This window comes from Ictidomys tridecemlineatus, chromosome 6 (assembly GCF_052094955.1).
Source record: "Ictidomys tridecemlineatus isolate mIctTri1 chromosome 6, mIctTri1.hap1, whole genome shotgun sequence".
Classification (NCBI taxonomy): Eukaryota; Metazoa; Chordata; class Mammalia; order Rodentia; family Sciuridae; genus Ictidomys; species Ictidomys tridecemlineatus.
Window position 1 is genome coordinate 7,706,029 of NC_135482.1, and position 17,780 is coordinate 7,723,808.

The 17,780-nt window shown below is 41.3% G+C and overlaps 2 protein-coding genes across 3 annotated transcripts in view; both read right to left on the bottom strand.

Moving 5' to 3' along the window:
• Tnrc6b (trinucleotide repeat containing adaptor 6B) overlaps nt 1-15,432 on the bottom strand; it is a 248,970-nt gene extending 233,538 nt beyond the window's left edge. For both annotated transcript variants that reach the window (XM_078052689.1, XM_078052688.1), the window contains exon 1: nt 15,327-15,432. In XM_078052689.1, coding sequence (XP_077908815.1) covers nt 15,327-15,328 — 2 coding nt within the window. In that variant the 5' untranslated portion in view covers nt 15,329-15,432. The remainder of the gene's footprint in view (nt 1-15,326) is intronic.
• Nucleotides 1-17,780, bottom strand: part of Fam83f (family with sequence similarity 83 member F) — a 122,125-nt gene that overhangs the window by 63,296 nt on the left and 41,049 nt on the right. Inside the window, exon 5 of the transcript XR_013440224.1 lies at nt 15,446-16,926. The gene's annotated coding sequence lies outside the window, so the exon portion shown is untranslated. The remainder of the gene's footprint in view (nt 1-15,445; nt 16,927-17,780) is intronic.

Consider the following 17,780-nt stretch of genomic DNA (forward strand, 5'->3'; position numbering starts at 1 on the left):
CCTAGGGATATAAAGGTGGTTTAATACCCAAATATAAATTTATGTAATATATATCACATCAACAAGCAAAATGATAAAGCCTACATAATCATATCAATAAATGCAAAAAAAATAATTTAACTAAATTCAATACCTATCAATACAAAAACATTCAGAAAACTAGGAATGGAAAAGAACTTAATCTGATAAAGAGCATCTTAAACCAAAACCAAATAACCATACCCACAGCTAACATTATACTTAGTGTTGAAAAATTGAAGACCTTAGAAATCACCCAATATCAGGAGTAAAAGACTATCTAGCCGGGCACAGTGATGCATGCCTGTAATCCCAGTGGCTCGGGAGGCTAAGGCAGGAGGATTTTGAGTCCAAAACCAGCTTCAGCAACTTAGTGAGGTCCTAAGAAACTCAAATGGCTGGGGAAGTGGCTCAGTGGTTAAGTGCCCCTGGGCTCAATCCCGTAACACCGCCCCCGCAACAACAAAAAAAGAATATCTATGTTTGCCACTTCTATTCAACATTATACTGTAGGTTATAGCCACAGCAACTAGGCAGAAAATGAAATTTTTAAAATGTATACTTAGGGCTGGGGTTATACCTCAGCAGTAAAGCGATCACCTAGCACGTGCGAGGCCTGGGTTTGATCCTCAGCATCACATAAAAATAAATAAATAAAATAAAGGTACTGTGTCTAACTACAACTAAAAAATAAATATTTTTTAAAAAATGTATACTTAAAGGAAGAAATAGAACTATATTTATTTTCAGATGACAAGATTTTGATACAGAAAATCCTAAAGAATCCAACAAGATATTACTTGAATAAAAGTATTCAATAAAGTTGCAGAACATAAGATTAGTATTCAAAAACTGTGAAGTCAGACACAGGGCACATGCCTGTAATCCTAGCAACAGGGGAGGCTGAGGCAGGAGGATTGCTAGTTCAAGAACAACCTCAGCAACTTAGTGAGGTCGGGTCTCAAAATAAAAAAAAAAAAAAAAGAGCTGAGGATATATAGATCAGTTGTATAGTGCCTCTGGGTTCCATCCTCAATACCATAAAAACAAACAAATTGTATTTCTATATTTAGGAATGAACAAGGAAGATACACAGCCCCTGTTTTATCTTCTGTTTTAGTTAATTAGCTGTATGTCTTTGTTGTATTACTATAGTGATTTATATTATGCATCTTATACTTAATCACAATCTATCTTCAGGTAATGTTATCACTTTACTTATAAGAACCTGATAACTGTGTATCTCCATTCCTCCTCCTCCTCTGCTTTGTATTGTTTTACATTTTCCTTCTCCACGTGTTATACATCCCACCATATATTGTTATAATATTTGCTTTAAATTTGAGTAAATGCTAGAATGTTATCAAAAGGGCTGAACCATTTACATTCCCACCAACAGTGGATGAGAATTCCTCTATATCTGTACCAATGCAGTTTATTGGATGCCTTTTATTATAGCTGCCCTGTCCTACTAGATATAAAATAGTATCTACGGGTGTTTTTTTTAACTTTATTTATTTATTTATTCATTTATTTTGTTTAGATTTTTTTTTTTTTTTTGACACTGAGGATCGAACCCAGGGCCTTGCATGAGGTAGGCGAATGCTCTACCACTGGGCCACAACCCCAGCCCCCTACGGGTTTGTTATTCCTGTTTTTGTGGCACTTGGAATTGAACCAGGGCACTCTGCCACCAATCTATACTTACAGCCCTTTTCAATTTTTTTAATTTGAGATAGGGCCCCAAACTTGAATTCCTCCTGCCTCAGCCTCCTCATAGCTGGGATTATAGGTGTCCACCACCACACCCCCAGCTGATATCTTATGCTTTTGATTTGAATTTCCTGCAGGCTAATGATTTTGAGGATTTTTATGTGCTTACTATTTGTGTATCTTCCTTGGAATAATATCTATTCATATCCTTTGGCCATTTCTAATTGGATTACTTGTCATATTATTGTGTTATAATTTTTATATATTTTATAAGTAAGTCCTTTAGAAGATACATGCTCTAGACCGTGAATATAAATCAGCAGTAGAACACTTGCCGACTGTGCTGGAGGCCTTGGGTTCAACCCCCAGCACTGAAAATAAGAAGGGATATGTTTGAAAACTTTTCTCTTCTTCTGTGGATTTTCTTTTCACTTTTTTTTTTTTTTGTAGTTGTAGATGGACAGCATGCCTTTATTTTTATTTATTTATTTTTATGCAGTGTTGGGGATCGAACCCAGTAAGTGGAATGTGTGCTTAACAATGCATGAGACCCTGGGTTCAATCCCTAGTACCCCCAACCCAAGGAAGGGAAAAAGAAGATAAAATGAAATTTAAAAACCCTTAATGAGGGCTGGGGTTGTGGCTCAGTGGCAAAGCGCATGCTTGCACATATGAGGCACTGGGTTCAATCTTCAGCACCATGTAAAAATAAAGAAAGAAAGAAGGCAGAAAAAGAAGAGCAAATGGCATCCAATGGGGGAGCGAGAAGGGGGGAAAGGGAAGAATGAAAAAGCAGAACAGAAACCAATAATATATAAAACAGAAAAACAATAGGAAAAAAAATCAATTAAGTTCCGAGTTAGCCAATCAGACATCATGTACAGCAGAGGTCATACTACAGAATTAAAAAAATATTATGGATAAAAAGTTATTGAAATTAAACATAGCAGTCATGTCCAAGCAGTACTATAGAGATCAGATCCCTTTATGAATCTGGTGATAGATGAATGTGTGAAAATGGCAAACATTGGATACAGAATAATACTGGAGTGATGGCATCATGAGGAAATAGTATTATCTGGTTGGAAGTCTGGGAACAAATATAATGGCTATATTCGACAAAAAAAATCAATTGCTTCCACATGTCCCCCCTCAAAAGGCCCTGTTTTTCTATAATATAAAAAATCAGGTGATGTACATTTCCATACCAAACACTTTTATTAGTAAAAAATAGGAAAACAATGAAAGCAAAATATGGTTCTTTGTGAAAAACAATAAAATTAATGCTCTTGCTAGATAGCATAAAAACAAACATCGAGAAACACAAATTACCAGTACCAGAAACAAGAGGGGCAACATCTCTACAGACTGTATTGTTAAAGGCCTGCTAAGGGAACATGACAATTTTATGCCAATAAATTTGATAACTTAGGTGAGATGAATAAATTCCTTGGAAGACACAAGTTACTAAATAAAGCTCACTAAAGACACAGAACCTGAATAGCATCATAATTATTAAATAATTTTAATTTGTGGCTAAAAACTTTCCCCCAAAGAAAGCACCACATCAAGATGGCTTTACCAGGCAACTGTACCGAACACTTAAGCAAGAGAAAAATGTCAATTCTTCATAAAATTGAAGAGAAGGGAATATTTCCCAACTTTTTCTAATATCAGGCCAGTATCATCCTGATGATAAACCACACAAACATTACAAAAAGAGAAACCTACAGACAAAAATTTCTCATAAATATTAATGCAAATTTGGCAAATCAAATTTAAGACTTTTTTCTTTTTAAATATAGGATATTATAGGATAACCAATGGGGTTATTCCTGGAATGCAGGGTTATTTAAAGTTCAAAAGTCAGCCAAAATATTTCACCATATTAAAAAATAAAAAAATAAAAAATATATCATCTCAAAAGGTCAGAATAAACATTCAAAATTATTCAACATCCAAGGTCAGAGTAAAGTGCTCACCTAGAATATACAAGGCCTTGGCCTCCCAAACAAAACAAAGCAAAGCAACAACAAAATTTAACATCCATTTCTGATAAAAAGAGAAATTCTGTAATGTTTTAAAAGACAAGTAGGGAAGACACAGCTAACATCCTTCTTAGTGGTATAAGACTAACTGCTTATAAGACCAAGGAGAAAAGCAAGAGTGCCTACTCACACCACCTCTGTTCAGTACAGTCTGCAAAGTCCTGGTACAGCAGGATGAGGTAAGAAATACAACTTCAAGTCTAGGAAATAAAATTGTCTTTCTTTGTATATAACTGTGTTTTTTACATAAGTCAAGCCTTTACAAAGGATGAGGATAAAAAGGGAGAAAATCACATGGAGAGTAGAGAACATATATACGGGAAAGTAAAGAATTTCCAACTGGGGAATGGCAGTTGACAGATGGAAGCAGGAAAGTTCAGACAGAGTTCTCCGGATTTCACAGAGTAAGAAAGCACAGGCTAAATAGGGGAAAGGAAACAGTAGACAGGAAATGTCTTTTGAGGAGGACAACTGACAGGTATCTGAATAATCCAGACACAGAATCGGTATGGTGACATGGAGGCGAAAACAACAGGCTCAACGTCCAAAGCCACAATCCAAAAGACAGGGCAAAGATCCAAGTTTCCATACTTCAAGATTCAAGTGTTTCAAGATTCAAGGATGGGACCCCAGAGAGCCAACAACTGGGGGAAGGTAAGGCAGAGGATCCTCTCTGGCATCCTCAGTTACGTTTCTGAAAAGTACCCTGAATGGGTCTTCAGACCCAAAGACAGAAAAAGGAGTTAAAGGAAAACAACATAAAATGTCATGAAATATTCATTTTTCAGTACAGTAAATAAGTCTCCAAAGCCAAGGCAAAGCATCAGTGCTGAGCCCTGCTCTGGTGAGTTCGGGAAGCGTAGGGTAGGGTCACAAAGTGCTGAGGCAGAATCACAAGCCACCAAGGGCGGGGTGGGGCAGAGGGTCCCCTCTTTAAAGCTTTCAATTCAGTCCTTACAGGCTTGAAATGTGATGTCTTTTGCATTTTCATTCTCTTGTTTTGTTTTTGCTACTTCTACAACAAAGAGCCTTTTCACTGTGTTTGTTTTTATTTTGCTTTTGGTATTTTAAAAAGTAACAACCTTCCAGGGGCCCCTCTGCCAGCCATATATTGGGAGTGAGGGGCACACACAGTAACCCTTTGCCCTCAGCCTCACCCCCCTCCCCGTGTGTTTTATGCAGAAATCAGTAATGATTGTGCTGTTTTAGCAGTATTGAGTCAAACTGAAAAAAAAAAAATTAGGCATATTAGTATAAAAATTTTTTAAATTTTATAGTGAAAGAAGGTTGACAAAAGAATAGATGGTGAAAGATTATCTTTAATTCTGTTGATTCTACATTTGGAAGCTCCACAGAGAATATACATCTGGGCAAAACATCTCCTCATGTCATGAAAAGGAATCTCTGAGCACCTGTACCACCAGCAAGATCTGCATGGGAGGAAACAGGCAGCCCTTTGGAGAGCACAGCTTTCCCTTTATTCCAGACCTCCTTCCTCCCACCAGAACCTGTACACAGCAGATACTCAGGACATTTCTCCTGATCTCCTGACCAGGAGGACTCCAGGTCAGACAGCTAGACCACTTCCACTTTCTGAAGCTCCTAAATTATACATTCTTAAATAAAGACATGTCAAAACAGCATTATACCTGTAATTCCCAGCAGTTCAGGAGGCTGAGACAGGAGGATCACTAGTTCAAAGTCAGCCTCAACAAAAGCAAGGTGCGAAGCAACTCAGTGAGATCCTGTCTCTAAATAAAATACAAAACAGAACTGGGGATGTGGCTTAGTAGTGGAGTGCTCCTGAGTTCAATCCCTGTTACCAAAAAACAAACAAAACCCCACAGCATTATAGAATTTTTAAAATTTATTTATTTATTCTAATTTGTTATACAGGTAAGCAGAATGCATTTCAATTTATAGTATACATATAGAGCACAATTTTTCACTTCCCTGGTTGTACACAAAGTAGAATCACACCATTCGTGTCTTTATACATGTACTTAGGGTAATGATATACATGTCTCAGGGTAATGATGGATTTGTGGTATATTTTAAATATACACATTTAATAAATCAACATTGTTAGGAAACTAATACAATGTCACTGTACTATTCTCACACCAAAAAAAATGATTACTAAACATGTTTACTAATCACAAACCAGATAGTATGATCTGGAAACTAGAGTAAGTTTAAAGTTATAACCAATATCCTCTTTCTGTAAATTTAGCACTATGACTATTTACACCTAATATGAGCAAACCATCCTACTGTGTCCACAAAACAAACAAAGCAGCATAAACCTGTTTTGAGTCAAGGTATCCAAGATGAGAACCCATGGTGTCTTCCTCTGCTCCTGGGAAGCTGTAACAACCTTAAATGCTGACTATTCTACCTATGTCCACAGGGGGAATCTGGGGCCTTATCCCATCAAACCTATATCCTCTTCATTCAAGCAGCTCCAATCCACTCCCCAACCTCTGCTCTGAGGTCCTTCCTTAACATCTTTAAACAGATATTCTGTCTTACTCTAAGATGTTGTTGCCTTCTCAATCCTGTCCTACTTCCATTTTTCTCCTTCTTGTCTTTCCCAATCATTTAAATAAACTATATTCATTGTTACCATTCTCCCTATTATCCATTACCTCTTTAGCCCTTTTTAATCTAGGTCAGTCAACATTAATATAGGTAATTTAGCATATCTTGTGTGATCAGCACTACCAGATCACACAAGATGCTAAATTACCTATATTAATCACTTCCTCCCATTCTGGGGCGGAAGGGGGGAGCAGCTCTGAACATGCAAAGCTGAGAAACACTGGTTAGCCAACAAGGTATAGATGTCCCACAATTGCTCTTGAAAACAAGTTCGAGGCTGGGTGTGGTGGCACATGCCTGTAATCCCAGCAATTTGGGAGGCTAAAGCAGAAGGATTGCAAGTTCAAGGCCAGCTTCAAGGAATTTAGTAAGGCCCTTAAACAACTTAGTGCGACCCTGTATCAAAATAAAAAATAAAAAGGCTGGGGATGCAGCTCAGTGGTAAAGCACTTCTGGGTTCACTCCACCATACCAAAACAAATAAACAAAAAAACATAATTAGTGATTGATTATAGAATGAAAGATATTCATTCTATAGAGTAGACCAGGGAAAGGGGCACTACTTCAGAGTAATAAGCAGAGGTAAGTGCTATAATCTGGACCTTGAATGTGTTGAAGGCTTGGTCCCTGCCCCAGAGCACTACTGGGAGGTGACAGAACCTTTAGCAAGTGGGGCCCAGTGGAAGGAAGTTAAGTCATTAGAAATATACTTTTTTATTTTTTGGTGGTAGTGAGATTGAACCCAAGAGTGTTGGGCCTCTGAGCTACATTCCCAGCTCTTTTTTTATTTTTTATTTTGAGACATGGTCTAAGTTGCGAGGTTGTCCTTAAACTTGGATTCCTCCTGCCTCAACCTCCCAAGTAGCTGTGATTATAGGTATATGCCACCATGCCCACCTGGGGACATGAAGAGAACAGTGGAGTCCTGATCCCTAAACTTCCTCTCTTTTTCACCTCCTGACCCAGCTATCAAGAGGTGAGGGCTTCCTTGATTTCCTGCTCCCACGCCCCAGAGCAATAAGCCAACTGGCCATGAACTGAAATCTCCAAAACTGTGTGCCCAAATAAAACTTTGCTCTTTTCTTTTGGTGCTGGGAATTAAATTCTGGGCCTCACCTATGCTAAGCAAGCACTCTACCACTGAGCTATTCTCTAAACCCAAACCGTTCCTCTGTAAGTTTGATTTACCTCAAACAGTTGTTACCTTAACAGAAAGCTGTCTAACACAGAAAGAAAAGAACTGTTAAAACTGTAGAGGAATTAAACAAGAAAAAAATGGGCTTGATTTCCATTCAATTTATCTTTCCTTCAACTCTGGTTGAGAATTAAATTAGACTAATGCTAGCTCAGTGAACCACGTGGAGACTTAGAGACTTGTAAAGACCTTCAAGCTGTGGGAATAATCTTTCTCAGGACACGCACCCAGAGGTCCTTCTGGGTAGTCCTTTCCTATCTCGTCCCTTTCACTGTTCAGTGTCTGGCCATGAGAGATGGCATCAGCACTCACCTCAGGTAATCTAAAGGTCACTTCCTTTACTCTCTGCTGCTGCAGATAAGCTTCCATGAGTCACCACTTTCTAATTCCACATGACATTATTTGCATGGTTTCAGGTACTCTACTCAAGCAAGCATATTAACTTGAAGTGACAAGTACCTTTCTAGATTATGATTATCTTCCTTGAATGGAACTTCATAATGCCTTTATGAGTTCAAATATACTGAATCAGATAATTATTTACAAGGTCATTTCCAGTTCTAAACTGTAGTCCAAGAGTCTGTCTGACATGTCACAGCTAACCACAGCTGGTGGTCCTGTGCCTTAACACCAGCTTTATAAAGCACATCGCCACTGGTCATCTTCTCCATGTACTAAATGCACACTTTCATGCCTCTGCACAGGCTGTGCACTCTGCCTGAAATGCCCTCTTCTTCCACTGCCTTGTATGATCTTCATCTTCGCTGGAATACTTTCCAGATCTCATCCCCTCCCACTGTGCTTATGACTTTCCTTTACATGCACAGCCCCACACCACCACCCTTATACTAGCTATAACAGCACTTGTCATACCAATTGGCACTCACTTGGGTCCACCTCTGCCTCGCCCACTTTGCTCTGCAGTCCTTGAGAGTAAAGATTTCTACTCATCCCATCCTGATAGTTCCGGCTTCTAGCACAGCATCAGCACACAGTGTGTAGTCAAATATCCAAAAAAAGTAGTCATGTGCATCCCTAGCATGTATTAAGATTTTTAATAACCATTCTGATTATTTCAACTAATAAGGATTAAGAGGATATTCACTAAACTATAATGACTAAATAAAATTTTCAAATTAATATTTGTAATTATATTATTTCTATAATCTTAATATGTTTACCTCTGAGTAGAAATTAAGAAAAAAATATAAGGCTGAGGTGTAGCTCAGTGAAACAGTGTTTGCCGAGTACTGGCAAGGCCTGGGTTTAATCCCCAGCACTGCAAGAAATATATATTTTTAAATGTGCACACACACACACACACACACACACAGAGTATAAATGTACCAAAAGATTATACTATACCCCATAAAGGTATACAATTATCTGTCACGTAAAAAAGAAAAAGGATGCAAGAGAAAATAGAACCTGAAGACAATTTAAAATGGATCAGTTCTTCCCATATTTACTTTAACCATTAGCATTACTAAGAGTTTTAAATTTTTTTAATTTTGGTGCTGGAGATCAAACCCAGGGCCTTATACACACTAGGCACATGTTCTACCACTGAGGAGCACCCCTAGTCTAGGATATTTTAAATTCTATTTTCAATTCTGTCTTTGTAACTTCGTCTGAAATGGTTTCGTGGACCTACAACCTTGACAATTCACAGGTTGATGCTGGGGATACAAATATGAACAAAAAAGACAAAGTATGCTATGTTCTGTTATACCTGTTAAATGCTTATTTCATTCCAATTATATTAAATACTCTGTTTTTAAATAAAGCAATATTGGGCTGGGGATGTGGCTCAAGCGGTAGCGCGCTCGCCTGGCATGCATGCGGCCCGGGTTCGATCCTCAGCACCACATACAAACAAAGATGTTGTGTCCGCCGAAAACTAGAAAATAAATATTAAAAAATTCTCTCTCTCTCTCTCTGTGTCCCTCTCTTTAAAAAAAAAAAAAAAAAGCAATATCCCCCAATCTGGGATGAAGATGATTAGTAAGTCACTCGAGAAGTCACACATTCTGAGGACTAAAGAGGCATTAACTAAAGTTGGGGTGCAGGTCCCCTAGATGGCAGGAACAGTATGTGCAGGACAGTACCCTGGGTACTACAACATACATTTCAGGGACTTGAGGAAGATCAGTGTGCAAGACAGGCAGCCAAGGGCAGTGGCAAGAAATGAGGCAGGGGATGGTGGCAGGGTCTTTACTGAGCATTCAAGCGAATAAAAACAAGTGTTCAGGTTCTTATTCTCAAGGAATTTATATTATAGAGGGGACGATGACAGGTCCCATTAACACTTTTAAGCAGGGGAGAAATGTCAAATTTATACTTCTTTATACTTATTTTTTAAGCAAACATTTTTTGTTGAGGTACAGCAATACAGATCTGTAGTTTAAAAAATTATTTTTTATCTAGTTTCAACAATTCTGAGGCATAGACTCCCTACTTGCATAAGAAAAATCTAGGGCTCTACATAACTTAAGTAATTTATTTTGGGCATTTTTCAATACACATCTGAATACTTACAATGTAGCTAGCACAGTTTAATGTGAGTTTGGAGGTGCAGAAAATAGTCTTTGTTTTAAGAAACTTACAACCTAGTGGGATAGACAGGTCTAAAAACATGATAGACAGATCTAGAAACAAGAAATGAGAAAAGACATGGGAGCAGAGAGGAATTAAATCTTCCTAGGAAGAATTAAAAATTTCACCTCTGTCTTAAGAGGGCTTTACAATTTTTTTCCACTAGTTTTTTGGTTCTCATTCCTGGGCTTGGAACATAGTTGGTACTCAAGCAAATGTCTACAATACAAACAAACCTAGGACTTTTGACTCCCAGTTCAAAGACTCTCGCCTCTGCCCCATCTGGAGGGGTATGCATTAGTATCCATCAACGTGGAACTATGCAGTTCTACTTCTAAAGCTGCTTTCAGAGCCAGTTTACAAATCACAAAAGAAAGTCTCATTAAAGTCAGACTTCATTTTGACTCAACCCGAAAACCTATAACAACCTCAAAACATAGTTATTTTTCAAAAAAATCCAGGAGCTGAGGGTATATCTTAAGAGGCAGAGCATTTGTCTACCAAGCTGGAGGCCCTGGTTTTCATCCCCAGCACTGACCAAAAAAAAAAAAAAAAAAAAAGACAGGGGCTGGGGTTGTGGCTCGGTGGTAGAGTGCTTGCCTAGCATGCACGAGGCACTGGGTTTGATCCTCAGTACCATACAAATGTAAAATAAAGTTATTTGTCCAGGGGCTGGGATTGTGGCTCAGTGGTGGAGTGCTTGCCTGGCAGGCATGAGGCCCTGTTCGATCCTCAGAACCACATGAATGTAAAATAAAGATATTGTGTCCAGGGCTGGGGATGCGGCTCAAGCGGTTGCATGCTCGCCTGGGATGCACGCGACGCTGGGTTCAATCCTCAGCACCACATACAAATAAAGATGTTGTGTCCGTCGAAAACTAGAAAATAAAAAATATTAAAATTCTCTCTCTTTAAAACAAATAAATAGTAGATAGATTAACTATCCATAGCTTTTTGTGTCAAGGTTTGTGGAGGGGAGTAAATCTACATTCAGAGGATGAAGAAATGCTTCTGTGAAGATAATGAAGAAAATATGCCATATACTTCTTTGTAATTCATGATCTCTGTCCTCAAAAGACTTATATATATTTTAGTTTCCAACTGGAAAGTTAAAACATAACACATAAAAAGAATAAAACAAATACAAGGTAGCAGTTGTTCATTTATTTAAAATATTTACCAACTGCCTACTACAGACCAAGTCAGGAGGAGTTTGGAGGATACAAAGACAAGGAAGGTAAAGGCCTGTCTTCAGGAAACTCAGTCTTAAGGGGAAAGGCAATACACAGTCCAGGACAAGCAGAGCTGTTACTCAGCAGGTATAGGCAGATGAGAACTCGGCTGTACATGGCTGGCATTAGTTCTAATTCATCAGTCATTCTTACTGGCTAGTGTCTGTGCTTATCCTCTCATAATACCAACTCATAAAATTTCTAAGAAATTACTATATGAGAAATGATATCCACCCCCCAAAAAAATATTAAAAGATTAAAAGAGCACGTGGTGAGAACTGATGTTTAGGGATGGTGTTGAGTCTCCCTGAGTTTCTTAGCAAGGAAGGTCGGCATTTTGGAAAAGGATACTAGTTCTAGGTGAGGGGAATGGAATTACCAAGGGGCCAGGGGCTAGAATTACCAGTCTGGTCCTTCAACATGTGTTGAAGACATGGTTTAGAGCTATGCCACTCAACATAGGAGCCACTGACCACATCTGCCTATAAAGCATCTGAAATGTAGTCAGTCTGAACTGAGATGTATATGAGAGAAAAATATGCTCCAAATTTCAAAAACTTAAGTGAAAAAAAATGTCAAGAACCTCAGTAACAATTTTAATGATCACATATTTAAATAACATTTTGGATATACTCAAATAATTGAAAAAAAGTGCTATGAAAACCAACTTCACCCCTTTCTTCTTACTTTTCTAATGTGGCTACTAAAAAATTTTAAGTTACATACATGGTTCACATATGCAGTTTTTGCTTTCTACTTCTATTAGACAGGGCTAGTCTAGGGAACTTTAAAAAACAGGCTGAAGAGTTTAAACTTTCTGGGGAATGAAACACCAAGGAAGGTTTACAAACCAAAGTGTTTGTGGTAAATCTGGGAGGGAGCAGGAAACATGAACAAGGCGCTGTTTCAGGAAGACTAGTGTAAGGGCAAAACACTGGAGGCAGCTGTCAATGTCAAATGCCAAAGGGTAAGCAGGCTACTCAGTTGGAAAGGATACAAGGTCTCTAGAAGCAACAAGCTGGGTGGACAGACAAGGAAGAACTCAAGAGCAGTTTGAGGGCTGGGGATGTGGCTCAAGCCTTAGCGCGCTCACCTGGCATGCATGCCGCCAGGGTTGGATCCTCAGCACCACATACAAACAAAGATGTTGAGTCCAGGGAAAACTAAAAAACAAAGTATCTCTCTCTCTCTCTCTCTCTCTCTCTCTCTCTCAAAAAAAAAAAAACAAAAACAAAAAACAAACAACAACAACAAAAAAAAACCAACCTGATCTCTCTTAAGCATTAAAAAAAAAAAAAAAGAAAAAGAGTAGTTTGAGACTAGGGAAGAATAACAGGTGCAAGTGCTGAGCCCAGCCTGGATAATCAAGATGCAACACTCATACGAGTTAGCAAGCCCAGCATAGTTTAGGTTAAACCTAGTTTAGCTTAATAATAAGGGTGCCCAGGCAGAGGTACAAGTCAGAGAACAGAACGAGTGTCCTCTTCAGCAATTATAGATATATCTCTATATGGTAAGACTTCCAACAGTGGGAAGTCCCAGAGAATGCCAAGAGGAGGTAGGCAACACTACCAGAAATGACAGTATAATAAACAATAAAAGCAAAAGCCCAACTTACAACATAATCAATAAATATTTTCTGGGAGTCTGCTCTATGCCCAAACTCTTACAGGCTCTGCAGATATGGCAAAAATAGACATGGTCCTGAATCAAAAATTGCAGTGAGAGCTATGAAAAATGAATAGGAGCTCTGAGAGACCTGAGGGTGGATGGTAGTTGTGGGATGAGGTCTCGAAGAAAAGCTTCTCTGAGCAATGACAATTTAATCTGAACCTTCAGTTGGTTGGGTGATGACTTGAACCCTGAACTAAATTGCATTTTTTTATCTTTATAAAACTCAAATGGAAGAAATATAAAGACCTTAGATGTACTTGTGTGAAAATGTTCTTAATTTCTAAAAACCAAAAATAGACTTAATGTTCAATTCTTAAGTATGGGCAGCCTATTCACCAGTAGTGCCCTCCTTCTCTACTCCTCTGCTCTGCATGTCCTTTCTACCTTTCTGTCTCTGGATAATTTAGAGTGGCTCAGAGGTAGAGTGCTTGCCTGGCAAATATGGGACACTGGGTTCCATCCTCAGCACCACATAAAAATAAAATAAAGGTATTGTGTCCACCTACAACTAAAAAATAAATATATATTAAAAAAAAACAACTTGAGATTAAACCTATGTCCTTGAACTTCCCAAATGTATGGTTCTTACAGTCCTTTTTCTCATCCCTGGAACAGTAATGATATTACCTGAAGAGGCTGAGACATGGTAAACATGAAATAAATGTTAGCTAACATTACTACCATTTGAACAAATGGTATTGTTCTTATTTTAAAACATTTTAAGTGCTTCTATGTGAATGATGAAAAAGTTATTTTCACAGGCATGACATTTATGTTCCAGTTTGGAAATTTCTATCAGAAACACTGCTAAAATAATGATTTTGGGGACAAGCACTTAAAAGCCATCAAGAACAGCGGTTGAGGGGGTGAATGCCTGTAATCACAGTTACTTTGAAGGCCAAGGCCCAAGAGTCGAAAGTCTGAGGTCAATCTCAGTAATTTAGATAGATCCTGTCTCAAAGGTTGGCAATGTAACTAAGTGGCGGAGTGCCCTAGGTTCAATCCCTGGTACCGCAATACGTACATACATAGATAAAATAACTGTCAAGAACTAAGAAAATACACAGGTATCCGTAGTATCCCCACTGATTTCAGGTAGGACAAGCCTATCTGATTTGTGTTCTGGACACTGATAAATACGCACAAGTGTGGGGACATACTACATTCATAACCCTCCCACGACCCACCTCAAGACAAAATGCTACAAGCTCTGCTCCTTAAGAGGCATTTACATGACACTACCAAAAATACATATGGTTTTAAACCAAGATCGCAGATGCTTCTCCAAATCAACAGGAAACCTACACTACTGAAATTTTTAAAAAATAACCTCTAGCATTAAACTTACACAAGATGCGAAAATGTGGACTTGTATATACCTTAACTTCTATTTGCTTAACTGTTGAGGGGACACTAATAATAATACAAAGGCCAAAAGATACAAGGAGTTAAAAGTCCCAGAATGGTAACTAACCTGTGCCCCCCAAATTTACAAGGGGCTGGTCTTCGAGGCCCTCACGAGGCTGCCCTTTACTGGGAGTCCTTAGCCACTAGTGTATTTCGCTGGATGGGGCATTTGGCCACCACGGCCAATAAACCCGCTAGTTTGAGTCTTAAGGGCACCGGACAGGGGAAGGTAGAACGCTCGCGGGGGCCGTTTGGAAAGCCATCATTGCTCCGGCCCCTCGTTTCCTGGTCCGAAGCCACAAGCGCCTCCCCGAGCCGCCACTCGGGCAGCGTCCGGGAGCCCCCGGCCCGGCGAAGCTGGGCACACGAAGCCTCCATCACGCAGGTCCCGGGCGCGAGGCGGGGACGCCGCGCAGGGACCCGAGCTCGGAGGCCTGACGTTGCCTCCGCCGCCGCCAGGCAGAGGCGGACGCAGCTCCACGGGCCTGGGCTTTCGGCCGCGTCGCGGGGCCCGAGGGCTCCCCGCCGCTAGGCCCCCCAGCGACGGGAAGCGAACTCGCCGCCGCCAGCCCACCCGGAAGCCCTCCCCCCAGCTCACACCTGCCGGCGCGTGACGCGGGAGCCGCGCGCGCCCGCCCGCCCGCCCGTCCCTGCCCGGCCACTCCGGGCGCCGCGGCCCAAGAGCCGGACGTCGCCCGCGGCCCCGGTAGTCTCTTGACTCCCATCCACCCGACGCCAGCTTCGTGGCGCGCGCCGGGCGCAGCCGCCCGCACCGACCCCGCGCGCTCACGCCCCCTGCCCGGCCCGTTCCCGCCGCGCGCGCTCAGTCGCGAGGACACGTACATGCCGCGTCTCAGCCGCGCCGCGCGCCCCCGCGGGCGCCCTCGCCCACCCGGGGGCGCCCCACTCGGACTGGGCGGTGCGCGGGGGAGGGGAAGGACGGCGCGGCCGACAGTACTCACCGCGGAATCGCGCCGGCTCCGAGTGCGCGGCGTTCCGCTGTGAGGCGAGACGAGGCGTGAGGTCCCCGCTTCTCCGCAGGCTATGTGGGCGACGTCGCAGGGGGACCGAGGGGCGTGGGGTTTACTCCCTCCCGCTTCACCTTCTAGAAGCTCGGGGACCCCAGAAACTAAAAACAAAATAAACAAACTTTCCCCTCCGCCTCCCTCCCCCAAAACCACAACACAAACACTGGGGGGCCCGCCCAGAGCTCCACTCCATTGGCTGTAGGGAGGTTGCCTCCGGTTCTCACTGGCTGGTTTTTGTGCCCGTCAAGCTGCTGTTCCGCCCCTCCAAGTCCTCGCCGCTGCCGTTGCCCCTCATTGGCTAAGTGCTTCCCGTTTGACGATCTAGGATTGGCTGAACGGCCTGCGCCAATCACGCGGAGACACACCCCCTCAGCATCCCAGAGGCCGCTTCCTCGGTGGCGGACCCAGAGAGTCAAAGGGGAAACTAGAGCATGATGGCGGCCGAGCTTGCTTGGCGCAACCATCGTCTTTTTTCTTTTTTTTAGTTCATCAATGCCTCTCCCAGGCGCTGTTTCCTTTAAGCTCCTCTCTCCATCCAATACTGCCTAATAACGGAATCTATACGTGCCGGCTTCTTGATTTATCCCCACCGAAGTGTTGAGTGTGGGCTGGTTTTGCGTCATTGGACTGTCAGGATGTCGCTCGCAAGTCAAATCCTCAAACCATTGGTGGGACAGCAAGAAAGCCCGGCTCACAACAAGGGCTGATGCCATTGGTTTGACTCCACTGAGTTCTTTCCTGGTTCTTTATTGGGCACACAAATGCGTCCTTCAGACCCGGATTTGCTGTGCTGCAGTTAATTGTTTAGAAGGGAGCTGGGAGCAACTCTGATTAGTTGACCAGTAGTTGATAATAATGACTACCATTTATTGTGCGAGTTTTGTTCCAAGTACTGTATTGAATTCTTTACAGAGAACATCTGGTTAAACCTGTGAGTTACACACTGAGGTTTACAGGTAGGAAATGAAGGCTTGAGAGAGGTTAGGAAATTTGCCCAAGGTCATCCAGTTACAAAGTAGTTGGCGGGCCTTTCTTTATGTCCTGTATCTGATTCCAGAGCCTTCACTCTTTTCACTATGCTTTAGTGCCTCTTCTTGAGTTCATAAGCGTACCCGTCAATCAACCCAATATTTTAAAAACATTTCATTCAGATGCCAGGTTCCTCAATCAGTTTCTGGCAGTGACACTGCTGGAGACTACCTATAGCAAGGTTGTCATTGCCTCTACTTATCCACCCTCAATTAGTCTTGATCTTTCCATGACAAATAGCCTGCATCTATGATCATTTTCTTTTCAGATTTAAGAATGGATATTTCTACCACCCTCGTGTGCCCAGAACATGTGTGCATGTGCATTATACTAACCCTTACCATCCATCCATCTTCAGCTTGTTCCTTGGAGAGAGTCCTCAAGAGCTGGAAACAAGGAAAGAGAGAGAGAGAGAGAGAGAGAGAGAGAGAGAGAGAGAAATTGCCTTAGAAATAAATAATTGATTGCTTGCAAATGAAAAAGCCCTTCAGCTCCTGGAAAGCTTCCAGGGAGCTGATGCCAAGCAAGCCTTGTGCTCCTGGCTTATGGCCACTGGGTTCTTTTCTCTGTGACAGCTTTCCATATTTCAGCCAGGGGAGGGCAGGATGCTTCGGACCCATTGCCAGAGGGCCAGCCCTAAGCCTCTGGGACGAAATGATCTTCAGGAGCACAATGCTGGACTCTAGCCCACATTCCGTCAGGGGTAATTACCATTTTACCATCCCAAATCCCTATCCCCTGTAGCTTCAGTGGGATCATGGCCCTTGTTTTACTTCCTAATCCAAGCTGTTGTGTAATCTCATTGGCACTGCTTTAATAATAAAACAACCACAGTAACATAATAATAACACTTATGACCTTTAAGTAAAGGAAGACAAAAGTATTTCACAAACATTAATTAAGAGTAAATGGCAGGTATTCCTAGGGCAACTGCAAGGGCAGAAGAAAGATCATGAGTCACATTCTAATAAAGTTTCTAAGGATCTGAATCCTTACAGCTCCACACACATGCCCCATACCAGCATTCAAAAATCTGAGCATTTTGAACCAGAAAACACAAAGAATGTGGTGTCCAAAACCTTCCTAACATTCAAGTTGACTGATTGTACCCCTATTTTAACCCTTAAAATAATGCTAATTTTGTTATTTTTTTGTACTGGGGATGGAACTCAGGGGCTTTACTACTGAGCTACATCCTCACCCCTTTGTATTCTTTTTTTTAAAATTATTTTTTAGTTTT